The 20,143-nt window shown below is 40.0% G+C and overlaps 2 protein-coding genes across 3 annotated transcripts; both read right to left on the bottom strand.

The window, feature by feature from the left end:
* Positions 1-110: 110 nt before the first annotated feature.
* Positions 111-4,818, bottom strand: LOC134616898 (zinc finger protein 250-like). Its single transcript, XM_063461963.1, has 2 exons — positions 4,455-4,818; positions 111-3,040 (listed from the first exon to the last, which is right to left on the bottom strand). Exons 1-2 carry the CDS (start codon positions 4,723-4,725, stop codon positions 2,097-2,099), a joined length of 1,215 nt encoding a protein of 404 aa, XP_063318033.1. The 5' UTR covers positions 4,726-4,818; the 3' UTR covers positions 111-2,096.
* Positions 4,819-6,384: 1,566 nt separating this feature from the next.
* Positions 6,385-19,599, bottom strand: si:dkeyp-68b7.12 (rho GTPase-activating protein 30). Of its 2 annotated transcripts, none has more exons than XM_063461782.1 (14): positions 19,559-19,599; positions 18,621-18,999; positions 16,559-16,661; positions 16,314-16,458; positions 16,140-16,222; positions 15,273-15,380; positions 14,828-14,946; positions 14,560-14,731; positions 14,241-14,338; positions 13,801-13,878; positions 11,083-11,790; positions 10,172-10,380; positions 9,415-10,031; positions 6,385-8,354 (listed from the first exon to the last, which is right to left on the bottom strand). In XM_063461782.1, exons 2-14 carry the CDS (start codon positions 18,706-18,708, stop codon positions 7,022-7,024), a joined length of 3,861 nt encoding a protein of 1,286 aa, XP_063317852.1. In that variant the 5' UTR covers positions 18,709-18,999; positions 19,559-19,599; the 3' UTR covers positions 6,385-7,021. The 2 variants fall into 2 exon arrangements, with proteins under 2 accessions (XP_063317852.1, XP_063317853.1); XM_063461783.1 differs by having other exon boundaries at positions 11,131-11,790.
* Positions 19,600-20,143: the final 544 nt, after the last annotated feature.

Below are 20,143 nucleotides of genomic sequence, written 5' to 3'. Positions count from 1 at the left end.
ACTTTGTTAAACTGTTAGAAACCCCCCACAAAAGACAATGAATATACACACACACAATCATAATCCCTCGTGCACTTAAAAGTTTTTACTTTTTAATTAAATGTGTGTAATTAAGATCTGACAAGTAATCTTCAGTCACATACAAAGTTTGTCCTGCTAATAACTACATCAAAAGGGCAAATATTAGAAAAGAGCCAGCCATTTAATTGCTTCAGACATGTTCAACAACAGACACCAGTATATTTTCAAGGCACTGTAATACTTCTGAGTACAGAAGTATGACAAAGTTACAAACACACCAATCACAGTTTTCTTTGAGTATTTTTTACAGTCATTGAAGAATTAAAAAAATAGGAAAAACTAAGGTAGCTAAAACTTCCAAATGAAACATTTTCTTGAAGAAGAATCTAAAACTACATAAAAATGTCCCAAACACAGAAATGTCTATTAAACAGTAACACACAAATGGCTTATGGAAAAAAATATGTTTCCACATCCGTGAATTTGAAAGATACCTGCAGGGTATCATCAGGCATCCATGTGCCCTGCAACTACAGTGCAATGTCCTCCCTGCACGTGGACTCAAAAGTAGTATAAAACAACACACCCTGGTGACCACAGCTGTCCATGTGCGCATCCACATGGGAGCATAATCAGCATCACGGTTAACATCAATAAACAGACCATTTCTTACTAATGTGCCACAGAGGACATTTGTATGCACGCAAGCTAACATAAAAGAGTCACAATGGAAGAGGGAGGGCATCTCAAAGTTGGTCTCTTCCATTTCCTGCTGGTTTTATTTAAGAGATCCTTTTTCCCAGCCACCAGGTTAAAGAAAAGCTTAACATAATTTAATGGAAAATCTTTACAGTTCAAAGTGCCATCTAAAGAGTGCTGTTTCATATAAGTTGTTGGAGTTAACCACAGAAGCCGTTCTCAGAGAAATGAGTGCAGGCACCCTCCAGGAAGCCCCTGACACGACAGGAACATCTACACTACACAGTCTGCTGGTGGTATGTTTAGGGAAACTGAAAACAAAGACCGAATATATTCCTCTGAGCCCTTCACATATCACCACGCTCTTGCAGTTTCAATGCCTGAGAGAATTTTTTGCTACTCAGACTGCATTTAAAGGCCATCTAATATTTATATGAGAACACAGAAAAAGAAAATCTTCCCCACCTCTCTAGTAGTTCCTACTTCCAGCATGAGAATCAATCAATAGTTGACATTTATGGAAGTTAAACTGTTAACTCTTGCATCAACACCAGAATGCCTTTATTTATCAGTTAGTGGTCATTTTTTAGTTTCTGTTTTATTTAATTTTTTCTGTCTGTGTAGGTTGTGGTCAAATAAGGTCAAACTTACATAAAATGTCTTTAATCTTTAAAACTGATTAAAAGTCTGCTGCCTTTGTTTATTTGCAACATTTAGGAATTGTTACTGCCATATGTGGATTCTGAATATCTAATTATACCTCTGACCTCACTTTTACATTTCACATCTACATCACATATGGTCATGAAAAAGAGAATGAGCTGCCTAGTCAGAAAAATTAGATAATAAACTCAAATTATTCATGTCCAGTTATTTACAAATCAATACCTAATATCTGTTACCCATCAATACATATTACCCACTACTATATGTTATTTCAAAAACACAATAATATTCCCTTGAAAGTAAATAATCTCCAGAGCAGTGCTTCTTTTTTTTAGGTTAATTATAATCATGCCATTAGGGAAAAAAAGACATAGAAACTTTTTTCAAAATAATAGTTTCAATATTTTTTATGTTAGGTTTCCCAGGAGATGAAGTTTGTCACATTAATGGGACAAAATGTCAAATTATATTAGTTTAATTATGTGTAATATCTCACAAAGAGGTGTGCGTCCAATGGAAAAGCAAGACAAAGCAAGCGATAAATATAATGACTCTCATGCATCTGCCCCCCTGTAATGCAAATCAGAGGGCTTTTTATGTTTCCGTTCATTCACTCCAATAAAACTGTCAAAGCACACTCGTAAAATAAAAGGTTCATGCAAATGTTCAAACTACTGCAGTCCATCTCTGAGAGCTGTAGTATCTGATCGCTATCTTCCTTGCAGGTGGATCTCTTCATGTATTTTGAGGTTACCAAGCACCGTGAAGCTTTTACCGCACTGCCTGCAGCTGTACGGCTTCAGCCCGCTGTGGAACCGCTCGTGTCTGAGGCAGTTGTCATGCCTCGAAAACATCTTACCGCAGATTTTGCAACTAAACGGCCTCTCCCCGGTGTGCACGCTTTGGTGCGTCCTCAGCCGGGTCTTCTGGGTGAAAGATTTCCCACACTCGAGGCACCTGAAGGGTTTGGAGGGTTGGTGGGCAGCTACGTGCTTCTCCAATTGAAACAGGCACGAGAAACTCTTGTTGCACATAGAGCAGATGTAGACTTTCTGATTAGATCTGCACACCTTCATCAGCCTTTTGGCTTTAAAGACATCTCTACTCTGGTTAAGAGCATCAGCATTTAATCTTGCTGAGATTGCTGCGGCTGTTTCCACCTGAGGCAGAGGGAGTAACGGCTCAGCTCGCAAGCAGTCACCCTGACTGCCTGCAGGGGGTGAAATACATCTGAACTCTTTATTATGAACAGACTCTGAAGCGATGCCTCCCATACACGTGGGGTGCGTCTCTACCTCCACTCTCACTGGCACGCCTGCAGTTTCCTCTGCGATAGACGGTAAAGAATTAAAGGAACTTTCTGTGTTCCTCTGAGGAGAATACTGATCAGCGTGAGAGGGGAGGATCTGCATGTGCTGCTGCAACACCACAGGGTTACTCTCAAACATGCTACAAGCAGGCCACATCAAGTCATCCTGCTCTGCCTTGAAGCAAACACCTGTTCTCGCCATGTTTTCTTCTGTTTCGGTGTTAGCAGGTTCATCCTCTGGCTCGTGCTTCACCACTGGCCAGATGTTTTGGCTCTCCTCGGTCCCATTTTGGGCAGTTTTTGGTTGAAGAGACACTGCAACCATGTCCTGAGCTTCCTTTTTGTCTGCATTCAAAAGAATGACAACCGTGTTAACACTCGATTTCAATTCTCAACCAACAAATGCAAGTCAACAGAGCATCTAACCAGTTTCACCAGTAGAAGTGTTTTAGTGCTTTACTTGTTTACTGGAAAAGGTTACACATGTCAGTCATAAAGGACCGCTTAATGATAAACTCTTGTTTTAAAAAGTTTAGAAAGTCACTTATATACTGCAATAAACTGTTTTATCTTCATGAGTTCTTGAGAGTTTTATCTGACTGATATATTGCTAAGAAGATAGTCAGTTGAATCTGAAAATGAAATGAATGTAATAAATGAATTGCTTTGATTCATCGAATTTGACCAAGACATAATAAAAAAATATCCCAGCAGTTAGAAAGACAGTGTACAAAAATGTATATTTAACTATCTTTATAAATGAACTACAAAGACTAAAGGATTCAGTCACCTATAATGCACTCTTGGGATTCCTTCACAGGCACCTTAACCTCACATCAGATGACCTCAGTGGGTCACACGATAGGGTGAGGCAAGGTCTCACAGTGGTTTCATCTTAAACATCTGGTGGTGATGACCTTGGCTCATGTGATGAGGAACATAAACACATAAGCCACTGGTTTTAGAACTGAAGAAGCCTCTTGGATGAGAGGCGAAAAGTCTAAACGAAACATAAAGAAGTCCAGTAGCTTTCTCCTTAGACTGTTACTGCTTGATATAAGGAGGGCATCCTCCATCTGTGCTTTTAAGTCTGGACTTTAACTTCCCTTTACGCTTTCCATTTGAAATGGATTTTCAAATGAGGAGTGGAATCACTATTTTAACTGTCAGAAGTAAATCGTTGATTTTTGAAACCATTTACTTATTTCTCTTTTTTCAAATTGTATTTTAAAAAAAAGATTTTGAAAATCAGTTTTTTAATTTGGAATTCGAAAATAGTTTTAGAAGTTAGGTTTTTATTGAGAGTTTAATTCTTTTTGTTGTGAAATTCATTTTTGGTTTGAAGTATTTATTGATGGATTAATAATTTTGAAAAATAGATTTTAAAATAGTGTTTTTATTTAAAATAAATTGCGAAAGTAATGTATTATTTAATAATGTTTGAATAAATAAAGTTATTTCAAAAATGAATTTACAAATGCAGAATTCATTATTTAAGCACAGAATTCTTTATTTTGATGTGTGTGGCTATTGTGGTCCTTCATAAGTGAAAGCAGTGTTTGAGTGTGCTTTATAAATACATTTCACTTACTAATGATTCATATTTAAGCCGAACTTAACCTTGAACCACCACAACATGATAGGGATGATCATTTATGTTCTAATGTGCAGGAAACATTTTTATAAGCAAAGGAAGTTAAAATCTGAGATTTTTTGAATGAGGTTCGTTGGGTCAGTTCCAGATGTTGCAGTTTCTTACCCGTTCGGAGCACCAGGTCCTCGGCTGTCGTCTGTGTGTGTTTGGCCTCTGTAGTTGCGCTTGCGGCAGCTTCTTGGGCTTTCTTGAGCTCAGCCTCTATCAGCTTCAAACTTGCTCGGAGCTCCTGATTCTCGTCTTCCCTCCGACTCAGCTCCAGGCGCAGGACCAGACTCCCGTCCTCCACCAGCTTCGTGATTTCTGCCACCGCCGCCTTCGCCAGGACGTCCATGATGGCTGCGACCTGCGCAGGAAACGAAGAGGGAAAAGACATCCTCCCACCCGAAGATTAAAACCCAGCAGGCGTCAGATATAAGCTGCACTACCAGCTGATAAATGTGGTGAGATCCAACTCCCCTGCTGTTATTTTGGTTCCCTTCCGGGAAAATTAAAAGGCGGATATGATGTAAAACCGACGGCTGTAAAACTTCTAATAAACATAATAATGATTATAAATCTCTCATAATAAACGGAGCAGTGCCTACAATCTCCTCCTCACAAAAAACTATCAAGACTTCGTTACTTTAGTTTCATTTAATGTCACATTAATGTCACATTAAACATTAATGTTTAATGTGTTCTTTTCTGTTTGACCCATTGTTTTGTTTCTATGACTTTACAGCAGAAATAAATAGCAAACAGTTGATATATATATATGTAGATAGATAGATGATAGATAGATATAAAAGACACATTAGAGAACAAAATACTTGCAAAGTGTTTGGAAGTATTGCAAAGAAAAGACTTGGTCTGAATAGAGTCTGTGTGTGAGTGGCCTGAGTGATGGGGGTTACTCAAACCATGGCTCAGATTGGCGAGGTGGGTGGGGTGTGGGAGGACAGTGTTTGTTTGTTTTGTCACTGGCCCCGGGAAAAAGCTGTTTGTGTCTGGAGGTGTAGGACCTGATTGACCTGAGGTGTCGACCAGAGGGCAGTGGGGCATTGAGGGGTCACCTGTGATGGCCCTGGTTCTCCTGAATCTGGAGGAGGATCTGGAGATGGCCTCCAGGAGAGGCAGAGGGCAGCCAATGATTTTTTTGGGAGGTGTTTATTACCCTCTGCACAGCCTTCCTGTTGTCAGTTGTGGCCACTGCGTACCAAACACTCAGGCAGTAGAAGAGCATGCTCTCCACTGAGGAGCAGTAGAAGGCCAGCAGCAGCTTCTGGTCCAGGTTATTCTTCCTCAGGACATGGAGTTAGTGCAGCCACACAGATCAACGGAGATGTGGGTGCCCAGAAACCTGAAGATGGAGACAGAATCCACCCATTCTCTATCTCTAATGAGAGGGGAATGGACCTGTCTGTGCCTCCTGAAGTTCATTATGAGTTCTTTTGTTTTAAGGACCTTTAGCTTCAGGTTACAGAAGCAAGACAGAATACATGTGTGTGAATGAGAGGGAGGCAGGTAGAAAAAGGTGAATATGTAAGGAGCAAAGGCAGTAAAGGTGGATGAGTATAAATGCAAGGGGTCAACCATCAAAAGCAATGAACAGTGCACAAGAGAGGTGAAGAAGAGTGCAGGTAGGGTGGGGTGGGTGGAGAAGAGTGTCGGGGGTGATTTGTGACACAAGGATAGCAGTAAGAGTTAAATGAAGCTTAAAAAGATGGTAGTGATGTGTGATATATGTTTATTAGACGTGTCTTCAACGAAAAGAAAGTCAAGTTAGTTTTGGAGTGATTTTTAAAGGTGATGCGCACAGTAGTCTCATTTAGCCAAGAAATTATTTTAATGATTTGTTGTATTTACCTTATCAGCTTATCTGTTAGCTAAAATCCTGAAGATGTAAGCAAATATCATACCAGCAGCAATATTATAACATAACAATAAAAGCTATTTATAGCTTCAGCACCAACACTTTGTTTGCTCTGATAAAGTTTAAATAAAGAAGGATTGAAGAAGACACAGCATATTGAAAACATGTTTTATTCACACAATGCAAAACAACTTTGAATCTGTTGACATCATATTCCTGCTAAATGATATCGTCTATGCATCTTAAACACATTTGTATTTGGCATCAAACATCTATTTTTATGTACACTTTTCTGTAACGAGAGAGAAAACTCGTTACTCGTGCAAACACCGAGTGTAACAGGGAGTGTATTCAATGCGAATATTTTTTACTTTTAGATTAGCTACCCTGAGTCTTGAAACTAGCAGTTCATCCAGATGGTTTGTCACACTGGAGCAGCACTTCAGCACTTCAGTGTTTGTCATCTGTTTCAGTTTATTCCTCTTAACATCGGGATTCAAGATGCTGACCGTGTAAATCCCCCCACCCCCATCTGATTCCCTTTATATCATCTCAGCGGTCTATTCTGTTCTGGTTAATGAACGGAGAACAAATCTTCCCTTGAACAATATTTATATCAGAAAACTATTGGTTATGACTGCACGTCGAGTTTATGCATGCTACAAAGAAACACCGAAACGGCTAAATCAGTTGCCTTACATAGGCAGGGCTGCTGTTGCTGTAATGTATAATGGAATAAATTCACCCCTCTATATAAGAAAAGACAGCCTTTAACTCTGTGTGCGGAAAACTAGTTTGTACAATTCAAATCTCTACGTCACTTCCCCAGCGCCTCTGCCTCCGCCTCTCCTTCTCTCACCCTCTCTTTCTCTCGCCTCATGGTTGCAATGGCCACAGCCTCATCAAAGCACATGCTGAGGGGACTGTTTCTGACTTCGGCCCTGTCCCTCCTCCCCTCTCTCTCCCGGCTATCTCCCCTGAGTTTTGGACTCTCTTTTTTCTCAGAGCCCTCGTCGCTCTGGTCTCCGTCCTTGTCCTGCTCTCCTGGGAATCTCAGCGTGTTGTCTCTCCCTCTGTCGCCGTCTCTCCTCTCTCTTTGCTGCTGCTGCTGTCGGATGGTCAGGGCGGTTATTCTGCAATGCTGCGGCTTCGGAGGCACCACCGGCACGGCTTTAACTTGGTAGATCTTCGGCTGTGAGGAGACCAGCGTGCTTCCGACACCCTCTAAGGGGCCGTCACTCTTCTCACTCTCTCTTCCCTCTTTCATATCAGAGCCCACCTCTTTAAATTGGTTATCTTCACTTGGCGCAGTTTCAAGTTGCTCATCAGCTGTCTGTTTACCATCGTTCTGATTTTCTGGCTGATCTGAAAACGCTTCTGCTGTGACATGTTCCTGAGAGTCTTCCTTGCTGGCCATCTTCTCATGAGTTTCTCTCTGGGTCTCATCTTCGTTAAACTCTTGTTGCATTTCTAAACTTGTTAGCGCTCCTTCAGCCGTCTCCACTGGTTCACCGTCTACTTCTATCATACCTTCCGTCTTCTTCGCCTCCTCTTTGTCGTCTTCCACCATTTCCTTTGATCCGTGCTCTTCGTCCTGTTCATCTTTTACCAAATGTTCTTGCCCAACATCACCCTCCCTCTCAGACTGCGCCTTTTCCTCATCTTCTATCACTTCAGATACAATGTCCTCAAGTTCTTCCCAAATGTCAATGTGTGTCCCACAGATTTGGGTATCCTGCTCATTGCTACTGTCGTGTTCTCTGTCAGCTTTTCCCTCTGAGGTTTCTTCCCTCATTTTCTCATCACTTTCCTCTATTTTCAGTACAAACTGTTCACACATGTCCTCTATTTCATTGCATATCACACCATTCTCCCCCTCCTTATTGTCTCTCTCTGTTGTACCCCCTCCATTACAGCTTCTGGTATGACTTGTTGATTCAGTTTCTTTCTGGTTCATCATTTCCTGAGATGGACCATCGCTGTGAGCAATTTCAACTACTTCCTTCACCTCCTCAACGCTCATGTCCACCACAGTGCTGGATTCGTCAGTGTCCTCGGTGACTGGCACTGGAAACTCTGTACAGCAGGTTGTTGAGGATATTTCACTTTCAGCATCTTTCATAATATCCAGATGTTCCTCTGTTTCTCTGCTGCAGATAAATAAGAGACAAAAACAGTTTAGATGCGTACAATGTAAGTGAGACTTTAAGACATATTAACGTTTGTTTATAGAATTTTTTGAGCTCTAATTTTGAGCTTCTTATTTAATATTTCTTCCTGATTTAATTAAACGTGTGGCAGTTTATTCTTGTAGCATTTCTCAATCTGATGACACAAAGTTTAATGTATCAAAAGAGAATTCCCCTCAGTTCGTTGTAATTTTCTAATGGAGGGACGGGATCCATTAGAGTGCTATCTGCCACACTGTACTATTTATCTTTTTCCACCAGGGGGTGCACACAGGTTTCAGACATTAGCCTTCAAATCATCCAAGTAGTGGCCACTGTGACCACACAACTTAACTACAGGATACTGGAAAACAAAACACCACAGCAAAACAAGAGTGAAGTGATTATAGTGTCTATTGAAAAGCGTGCAGTTGGGTTTCTTCTCCAAAATCAGCCACAAAAACATAACTGACATGTAAACCTTTGAAAGTTTATATGTTAAGCATGCTAGCACTATTTACATCTTTATCATTCATGTGGAATAACGTTTCTCATAAGTAAGGTCAAATAGCCTGTTCACTCTCCATTCTATTTTTGTTTGGCCTTCTCAAACTCCTGAGGGAAATATCTGGGTCATTACAGTCTAAAGGTTTCACTGGCTGACTGTTGTCTGGGTATATTCAGATTATTAGTTTGTTTGTTTCTGAAAATAGCTGCTCCTGCTGCTGGACCCGGTTGCAGAGAAAGACGAAAACAATAAGGCGAGTTTAAAACCAAAATAATGAACTGAAAGATGCTCAAACATCATATGTCAGATAGGAACTGCAGAACCTGGTCACATTCTAATTAAACATCAAGCATTCAAGCTACAATCACACATACTGTTGGGGGTATCTGACTCACTGTTAGTGTAAAATAATAGATAAAATAGTTGTTATTGTGCTTTTTCTGTCTGCCAGTCAGTAAAGATTAAGACAAAAATGCACATGCATGGTAACTATAATGATAAATACTAAAATCTGAGACTGTAATCAGTTGTCACCTTTGCATGTCGTTTTCCAGCTGGTCTCCTTCCTGATGAACTTTAGTTTCCTCTTGTTTTTCTATCATCTCCTTTTCATCCAGTCCATTTTTATCTTCTCTGTCGTTCACTTCTACCTGCTCCTGCTCTCCCATAGTTGTTTCTGTACATGCCGAATGTTCAGTTTTCAGTGACTGGCAGTCTCTTTCTTCAGAGCTCTCTATGTAATGCACAGAAACGCTATCATGAGGGGAACTTTCTTGTCCATCAGTTTCTGGTTCCAACCCAGAGATTGTGTTCAAAAAGAAATCCGGTGGAAGGCTTTTAACAAACATGCTCTCGTCTTCCTCGCTACTGTATTCGTTATCATCAATGTCGTCCCCCATAGCCTCGTCTTCAGATGAAGACTCATCCGGTCCGTGGACAGGCGAGGTCATGTAAGGCAGGCTGAGGGATTTTGTGTGTCGATTGTGCAAGTCGAGGCTGAGCGGTCTGTGTGGGTTTGACTCGCTCGGACTTTGAGGGCCTGGATGCAGGCGTGACTGTGGCTCTGGAGGACAAGGAGAAGTCTGAGCTTGTGCCATTGTTTCATACTCATCGTCTGAGTGACAAGGAGGTTCAACAGAGAACTCCTGCACCTAATGGGAAAAAAGAGGAACCACATTAAAAGGCTTTCACAAATACAGCGTAATACTGCTCCTGTGCAAATAACCATTTTCTTCTGCAAACCTCCAACTTCTTATGTGCTGAGAAAGATTTGCAACCATAAAAAACACACCTGATAAGAGACACTGCAGTCCATATGGTCCATTCCACTGCAGTCCATTTGGTCCAGGAATTCAAAGTTGTCTTGAATGTAGCCAAACATATTCTGGTTGTCACCTGTCACCTCTGTTGAGTTGAGAACATCAGAAGCATCGAACTCTCCATTATCTTCATGCTGAGGGTCCTCTGGCTGAAGCTCAGACGTCTCACTAACTTTCATTTCTGTCAATGAAACAACGGTCATGAGTTAATGAGTTTCAACGACTGAGTAAAATTCATTTGTTGCACTGTACTTGCAATAGTTTAATTCTAAGACAGCTGCAGAAAAACAAAGAGAAAAAACAAATTTCTGGGGAACATACGAGTGTAAGATTATTGGGCTTATTTTTTGACTGATTCTCAAAATGTGCTTGGAGGAAATAAATAAAAACAAAAATGCTCAAGTGTTTTAAAAGGCTACAGTCAAAGGTTGGGGCAAAAAAGACTTAGAGCAGCTGAGTGGATTTCATCCTTCAGATTACCCTAATGTGGTAATTTGCACAAAACACATACAGAAGTCAGATTGGCAGGTATTTGGTATTCCTGTTAAAGGGCACCATCGGAAAGGTCGAAGGTCAAATGTTTGACCCGTTTATGAAACTTAGCAGAACTGTTTGTGGAATTTTAGAGAAAACCACATTAGAACTCAGGGTCACATTAGAAAAAGTTAACAAAGAGAAAAATCACTAGTCTCCCTGGGAGTGTTTCCTCGATATGTCCACTGGAGCTCTTGACTATTTGTACCAAATTTTAAAGCAATCTTTGTAGTAGCAGCTAAGACGTTTAAGTTTGAACCAGAAAATCAATAACTGATGTGCAAAACAGTTATTATTTGCAGTCCTTATAAGGAAAAGTGGTCACTGTAATAAAAAAAGTTCAAATTACCCATATATTCATCATCTTCAACATTTTGTTCAGCATTTTTGGAGTCACCTTTGTTATCTTCTTCTGAGTTGGACAGGAGGCTTTTGGCTCGTTGTCTCTTAGGTTCATCTCTTTTCTCTTCTGTTCCTTCTTCTGTTTTCTCCTCAGCACCACCTGCTGCCACCGAATCCTCTGTCGTCGCCACGTCTTCTTCACTGCTTTTCTCCTTTTCACTTTTCACTTCCTCCTCCTCCTTCTTGGTTTCTTCCACATTCCATTCCATTACTCTGCTTACCTTTTTCGCTGCCTTTTCTGCTCCCGCCTTGTCACTCCCATTTTTGTCTCTACGGTGTATGATCCTGTCAGCCCCGCCCCCTTGAAGAACCCCTAAAGCCAGGTTAGAGGTGATATGTAGTGGCACAGTAACCATGGTGGGTCCTGTGATGTGCATGGCTGCTCTCCGACCAGCTTTAGTGGATATTCCTGGAGATCTGGACTGGACAGTGTCATTGCCTGCTAATCCTAAACCTTCTGGATCAAGAGCTGTGTAGGTACCCTGTACGCCTGCACCACCGCTTACTAGCCCTGTTCCCCTGCGGTAGGTCACAGCATATTCACTGGCACCTAATCCACCTGAAGATACTGGGAGCTCAGAGACAGCCTGAGGGGTGGTAGTGACAAGGGGAGACAGGTTGGTGGAAGGAGGGCGCTGGCCAGAACGCCTGGTACCTAAAAATATAATGACAAATAAGAATTAGCATAAGTGAAAGGTAAAGTTGAGTCTAAATTTTGATATAACCTGCAAACAATCATTTGAATCAACAATGAATCCTCCAAGACTGACAAAATCAAGTTTATGCATGATTATCCATGTTAAAACACCCAACTGTGCACCTTGGGCGCTGACTTGATCTCAACTAATTTAACTGGGCTGGACTGAACCATGACCTCTTGACTATTTGTGCTTTTGGTGCTTTTTGGAGTATTTTGAACTTATCTAATGATGTGGCTTTCTTTGTGCTTACTTGTATTAAAAAAACCCACAAAAGGTCTGTGCTCCAGGTTTGACAAGTGAAAATCTAGTAAAGTGTACTTTGCACCAGTGTGGCAAAATATTCTCACAGCAGTTTGTAAAATAATCGTGTCTTTCCTGTACACAAATATCCCATTTCTATGTTCACATACTTATTCATTCTATTTGTATTTATATTAGAGGGGAGGTCTTGATGTGTTAAATTTCTACCTTCTCTTTTTCAAACATGAGTTTGTGTATGTCTGATACCAACTTCATTCATGTATTTTGTGTTGTATTTTCATTTACTCCAAACGATTTCATCTTATATGTAGGGATTTTTTCCAGGTACACAAAATCATTTCTCTTGTTTAAGTGGAGAAAAAGTCCACATTTGGAGACTTAGAAATTGGTGGCGCCAATGGGTATTTTAGGACATTTATTTTAACTGCTCTATTAAGAGTTCGTTAGAGATTTGTTAGTTCCACATGGTGTACGGTAGGTTAAATATTAACAACAGCAGTGACTCCAGATATGCTCATAAAAGTATGGTATGAGTTTGACTATCGCATGGACATATGGCCTGCTCAAAGTGGAGCACTTTTGAACATTGTAAATTTTCAGAATCAGAATCACGTTTTTTGCAAAGCTTTTACACAAACGGGGAATTTGTCTTGGTGCCATTGATACAGAAACAGAATATGTAGTATTTACAGTATATATAATCTATATTTCTCTATATAAATACACTAAATAAGAATATATACTAAATACCTACAGATGTTAGAATATAAATTAAAAATTAAAAATTAAATGAAGGTTATGGGTGGGGAGGCAAAATGTAGGTAGAACATGATGTGCAAAGCGCTGTTTAGTATGTAAAACATTAATAATATTTTAAGATTTACCGCAAGTTTCTATGTCCATTACTTTAAAAAACATAGCCTCTTGAAACTGAATGATTCATTTTGGTACACTCTGTACATTAGCTTCAAATTTACGCTAGCTCTCATGGGAAAAAACAAATCAGCTCGTGTCTATAAACGTTAATGGATTTCACATTTTGTCACAAGACTGGGTTAAATTCTAGCATTTTACTTTGTGCTACTTAAGATTAATTTGCATGTGTCACTCTTTGCATTGCACTGATGCAGTCTATAAATGTTTCTAGCTAGCCATTCTTGCTAGTAGTTGTAGTTAAACCACTAGTAAATGTGGTCACTTCTTACTTCAAAACATGGCTTGTAGTCACTGCTGGTAAAGTACTCTGAGACATCAGTAAGACTAGAAAAATTAAAAGCACTATATAAATACCAGCACAGTCCAAAAACTGAGATGGGGATGGCTTAATTGCTTCAAAGCAGGACTCTACGAGATGTAAAAGCGCTTTTTTCTTCAAGACATCAGAAAACAAACTCCAGTCAACTCTATTGTGTGGTGATGGTGGAAGTTCACAGTCGGCCTTTCACTATCACCAGATGCATTTAAATGAAATTTTATTTGTTCATTTTTTTCTTATACGTAAGCACTGTGAGTTCACATTTTAACAAACCTCAGAGTCTTACAGCTTAATCAAATCATACAAATTAAATCAACATTTCAAATTCTTTAGAGAAGAGTTTATATCTAAATAAATATGAACTTCACTTACTTCTTAACATTTTTACTGCATTTAATTATTTTTCTAAGTAACAAATTCATCATTTTAATGTTTCAGAAGATGATACCTTCATTTGGATAGGATGGGGAGCTGAGGGAGTCCATGCTTCTTGCAGGTCTCAGAGCAGGCCGTTCTTTCTCTGGAGCTGAAAAAATATAAAAAATATTTCTAAGATAAGTGAGATAATATATAGAGAGAAGCTGTTGGAACTGATCTATGGGAGACTTAAAACTGATGTCCAAAACAGCAGCAACAGTTTTCTAAAAGTACATTAATAAAATGTGCCAAAACACAAACAAATTATGTTTACATTTTTAAATATTTATATTTAAAAATATGTGAGTTTGAATGTCAGTTTAAATGTTACTATTTCCTAAAAGTGAAAAGAAATTAGAAAAAAACCCCAAAGAGAATAAATTATAAACACGCAAACCTGTTTATGGAAAAGGAGAAATTAACTTAGTAGGAATAAATGATGTGACTCATTTCTATGTGAAGGTTTTGTACCTTTGGTTGAAGGTTTGTGTTTTCGCCGTGGATCCGGGAATCGTCCTCCAATATTAAAGATGGACATCCACTTCCTGCCTTTAAGAGATCCTTTCCTCCTGAGGCGAGCAAGACACGCACATTTGCAAGAAGTTTATATGAAAAGAAATGTTATTTTCTAACATACAAGCATCACTTGCATTATTCCTGAGAAAAGCTTAACTTCCTGCTGACTTCAGTTCATCTCATCTTCACCTGATACTCTAAATAGTGTAAGCGACTAAGATTTTGTGTATAACTGACAGTAATGGTGACCCAGATAAAGAAATGGTTTACTCACTTGTCTGTGCCTTCAATGATGGCATGGTAAGGTCTTATGGGAAGTGGACCGTCTCCTGGACTGATGTTCCCATAGCTACAAGCTGGGGTGGGAACAGGCCGGAATAAACATTCCTCCGGGTTGGGGAATGCTGATGGGGATGGGAGGGACTTCCTTCTCTCGTTTGATATGTCTGAAGAGGTCAGAGGAAAGATTTTAAGCGGTGGTACATGAGATTATCGTCTTTCTCTGCACGTGAGTGTCTGTGGATGCGTATCTGTGTTCTGACCTGCGTCGGGAAACAGCTGAGGGACGTGTGTGAGAATGAACTCCACCACGATGGACTGGACCCTGACCTCCATGAAGGCTGCAGTGCCATTGAATCCTGTCGCTTCAATGTCTTTAGACCTTTTCATACAGATTGATAGATTGGTTTACTGATTGATTATCACAACTGCAAGACATGACTATGTGCTAAAGGAGAAGAAGGAATGGATGAAAACAGCAGATGAACAAAGTGAAGCAGAAAAGGAACAAGGAACAGGTAAGCAAAGGCAGCGGTACACGATACAAGGTTATTGAATCGCATGCAATATAAATTGAAATTACTGTAACTTTCAGCAGTTTATATATATATAGTATTTTCCCTCAGAATGAAAGCAGGTAGTATATCCCTCAGTTCACAAGAGCACATATCCGACACACACTGATTTTTCCAGCTGACATTAACACACCTGAGCAGGTTGGGGGCCCAGACAATGGCCAGGTTCCTGGCGTGCATGTTGGTTTCTGACGAATACGAGGCCATTCTGACAAGATGACGCATGAGAAACTCCAGAGTCCTGTAGGACACACATGATACATGATCAGCTTTTAAATCTGCAGCCTTGTTAGAAACAGTATTATTTTACACATCAACCATGTAATAATCAATATTACCATCTGTAAATGTGGGATTAATGCTGGTTTTCCTAAAGGAAATACTGTTATTGGTCAGTTCTTTACTTTTTAATTGGTAGCTGTACTGGACTTTTGGACTGTGTGATCCAACTAAGTGAAGTATTTCAGCCATGTTGAACTGTAATGAGAGCCCAGGGTAGACCCAGGGCACGCTCTCTTGGCTGGCTTTGGAATGCCTTGCATGCCCCTGGAGGAGGAGGTGGTTAGGGAGAGAAGAGTGTCGGCATCTGTGCTTATGTTTCTACCCCATGATAATAGATGGATGATAGCGGATCAAAACCGTGAAGTTAGGTTCTGGTCTGCCACTTCAGCCCATTTATATGTAATTAAGCAGCTTCACAGGGTCCAGTGTTATTATCTGTAAATGTACAGTTTTGTAATATTTTCCTACCTGACTTCCTGTGGCAGTGAACTAAAATCTACATATAGAAGAATTTACTAAAGCCTGTAAAGAATGTTTTTCCAAATAGTGTGCACTTTGTAAAAGCCCTAAAACTAATTTCTGGTGAAGTAATAAAATTGAGCTGATCTGTTGTGATAGTTACTGGAGAGAAACAGAAGGAGATGCCCTCTGCTTCAGTGCAGAAATACAGGTTATTATATAGTAAAAGCGGCTGTCATTAGGATGCAGAGGGTTGTACCTGTAATGAGGTGCTGGTAGCTCTTTCAGGACATCACCGATCTTTACTAGCCTCTCCTCCTCTAGCTGGATGGCCACAGCCTCCTGTAAGAATATGTGTTATTTTCTGTTTTCATGCCTGTAGTAGACCCGTCAAGGATTTTATTTTGTTTTTTCGCATGTCTGAGGTACTCACAGCAAATTTGTCATACAGCTGATATGTGAGCAGAGGGTTGGGCAGCTCTCTGAAATAAGCTTTACACAAAGAGCTGACACAGTGGATGTCCTGCAGGTACACATCCTTGCTCAGTTCAGGATTACCATCACTCTCAAACTCACCCCTGTTTTGAATGATAATAACATAATCGAATATCCTTTAAAATATATGTGGATTATATTGTTTGTTTACAGGTAAAGGTTTACCACACAGAGACATTTTACCTGAGTTTCTGTATATTGGATGACACTCCAGACAACCTGTAGATCCCATCAACAATCCCATGATGCTCCACAAACTCACTGCAGCATCGCAGCACCAGTGGAACTGTGAAAGAAGACTCAAATGAATAACCTGGATATTGGCCTAATAAAAGCATGGAACATGTTCAATCTGTCATCTTTAGATACAAATATTTAGATGAAACTTTATTAATCCCTCGGGTTGGTTCCTCCGGGAAATTCTGGAAATTCGGTACATATACAGTCAATAAGTCTATCAAATCTATAATTTTATAACTAAAGCATACTGATGACTTTTGACCATGAAAATTTGCCCGGTTTCTCATCTGACATCTAGAGGTTCATGCAGAGCATCAGACATATGACTCAAAGACTCCTCAATCAAAACCTATGAAAGACTGTTGTAATGAATATAATTTCCAGGGTTCAAAACCTTTTTAAAAACTTATTTTAGGGTCAAAGTCACCACACCATTTATACTATATATAAAACTTATATTGTGGTAGTTGAACAGGTTATTTTTAAGTAAATTTCTGTAATACTGAGATTTGACACTTACAAACATGAAACTGATTTCAGCCACAGCTTTGTTGTTGTTTTGTCTTTGCTTATTGATAGTGAGAAAAATTAGCATACCTAACTATGACTGTGAACACAGCAAATATTCTGTCTGCTTAAAACAATCATATTTGCTTTGTCATTGTTGACATGTGGGCATTTAACTTGAAGCACAGAAGTGCCAAAGACTACATGGATCCCTGAGAGGAATATTTCTGTTCTAAGGGTCACGGTTAAGTTGGCCAGGCGCACAGCAGATACCTTCTTCGTCCTTTCATCCCATTTATTGACATTATGTCCGATATTTTTTTTGTTTATTTTATGTAAGTGAAAATATTACTGACAAGAAATGTGTTGCATCCCTGCTAAAATCTTAAAATACCAGAAAATAAATTATTGTTTCTCCACTTATAGTACCACAAAAAAGTGTTTGCCCCCATCTGATTTCTTAGTTTGTTGCATATTTGTCACAGTTATATTTTATATGTTTCAGATTATCTAACAAATTCTAATATTAGACAAAGACAACCTGAATAAATACAAAATGCAGCTTTTAAATTGTAATTTCATTGTTCACTTGTCCCCTAAGCCTCATAATTGGCTTTGCCACCCTTGGCAACAACGACTGCAATGAAACATTTGTGATCACTGCAATGAGTTTTTCACTCTGCTCTGGAGGAGTTTTGGCTCACTCATGTTTGCAGGATGAATTAATAAAGCCACACTGGAGGGTTTTCAAGCATCCAAGCCAGTTTAAGGTCATGCTAAAACTGTTGGCCAGACGTTCTCCTTGAGCATTTCTGGTAAAGAGATGGTTCCATCGGTTACACAAAGTCGTGCTGAAGCAGCAAAGCAGCCCCAGACCATCACACTATGCCCACTTATGACTGTTGGTCTGATGTTCTTCCAAAAAAGTAAACCGTTTTTCGTCGACTTTCCCAAAAGTCTTTACCTTTTTTTCACTTACCCCCAAAGTAATTTGCTCTGCGATGTCCCACGCTTTGCCCACAATGAGTCAGTCGGGGTCACATTATAAAATGATCAAGACTTTTTCAAATGTTTGACTCAGCCTCGTGTGGTTTGACAAGCAAAGTCATAATCTGAACGTTGGCCTTTCACGACTTGCCTATGCTTTTTAAAAAAGCATAGGCAAGCACTTTATTGGGTTTATATCTTCTCAAAGTGTTACTGCAGAGTGAGATGCTAAAGAGTTAAGAAACATGAGAAATATCCCATGAAATGTGTTTAATAGCAGGTTGCTTAAAGCAAACCTGTCAGTGAATTAAATTTGTACTTTTAAATGTTCAGTTTAGTAACACTTCTATGACATGTTTTATCTACATGGTATAAACGGTGCTTCTGCTGATGTTTGACACCCAAATGATTTATCTCTGCAGGATGGTGTTTAATGCAATGAAGAAAACTATGACAAGAGCAGAAAACAACAAGAGCAGGACATGTTTTCTAGTCAGGGTTGCTCACTTACCCTCTTGACCAGAGGTATTTAGATGCTCCAACAGATCACATCCAAACACCTTCTCTTTGTTGCCCCCTTTTCTTCGAACTCTCCTCATCTCTTCCTGTCTTCTCTTTTCACCTCACATTCAGACTGGTCCCCTCTACCCTGCTGGTGACGGTCAGGTTCACTGACTGTCTGTTCTGGATGTGTTGACCAAAATGGTTAAAGTGACGATGACTCTGATAAAACGTTGCACATTTCAGAGATTTGACTGTGCTGCTGTTGCTTCAGTTTCCTTTGCCTCAGTGCATGTTGTTAGGTGCAGGTTGTTTCCTCTGTGAGCTGCGCTGCATTGGGGCTGTCACGTAAAACGAGTGTTAGGACATACTTTGTTGTGTCTTCCTCCCTGCAAAAGCAGAAATGATAACGGTTTCTTTGTGGATATAGCAGTTTCACGTTGTAACAATGAACAATCTCACAGCCGAAATCAAACAAACTGCACTGAATGCTCGCCTTGCATATGTGGCTCTTCACTTCCCCCTGATGCACTCAATTTATTTTCGAATGAAAGGCCACACCCTTGCGTCTGTACTTCTCGTATTCACTGAAAAGAGCCCTTGAACGTTTCGCTCCAATCATGCTATAAGGTTTCTCTGAGGTGGTGGACCAACTTAAGCTTCTCATCTCCGCTCCTGCCTGAGGACTACGCTCACTACAGAGCCCGGTCTGTCCTCCCTGCCCTCATGTCAGGGCCATCGCGGCCCTGTTCTCATTTCAGCGGAAGTCGAGCACTGAACATATAGATTCACAGAGACGTTTAAACTCTCTCCCCACTCTCTCCATCTTCCTGACACCTGCTGCTGCTCTCCTATCATCCACCACCCCTCCCAATCAGTCCACGTTTTTGGAAAGACTTTAAATGTGAGGAAACAAACAAATTAAAAAGCGAACACAAGTGTTCCTACCTTCACTCTGCATCGGCACACAAGTAGCAGCATAAAACGATGACGCAACAAACCACTAAACTTCCCCTGTTTAACTTCCTGAGTGTCTCTCCTTCTCTTGTGCTTTCTCTCTGTATTTGGCCCTCTGTTTCTCCGCCTCTGCTGAGTAGGGAAATCAGTTCATAGTATCTGTACACTTCATCTATTTCCCTCACATGCGCTGTGTTTGTCTCTCTGTGGGCTGAGCTCCATCACCCTGACTGAAATAAGTAGATCTGAACGTACCTTAAAGATGAGGGACACCAATCTGATTACATTTTCTTCCATTTTAACAGTTTTACATCATTGCTACATATAAATATAAATACTTATATAAGTACCAGCAAAGTATCACATAGGGGTTCAAGAATTATCACTGGAGTTCCACACAGCTGTCATACAAAGATTCAGTATGTCAGTGAAATCATAAGATAAACTAAAGCTAGTTACTAATTACCAAATACAAATGGCCACAGATCACGAAGCCGTATCACACTGTGCCACTGAAGGAGAAGACAAACACACGATCAAGAAAAGTAGTTCAGAAAACCACAAAGGACACGAATG

This window comes from Pelmatolapia mariae, linkage group LG18 (assembly GCF_036321145.2).
Source record: "Pelmatolapia mariae isolate MD_Pm_ZW linkage group LG18, Pm_UMD_F_2, whole genome shotgun sequence".
In the NCBI taxonomy this organism is placed as follows: domain Eukaryota; kingdom Metazoa; phylum Chordata; class Actinopteri; order Cichliformes; family Cichlidae; genus Pelmatolapia; species Pelmatolapia mariae.
This window is presented reverse-complemented; position numbering and strand designations above follow the sequence as displayed.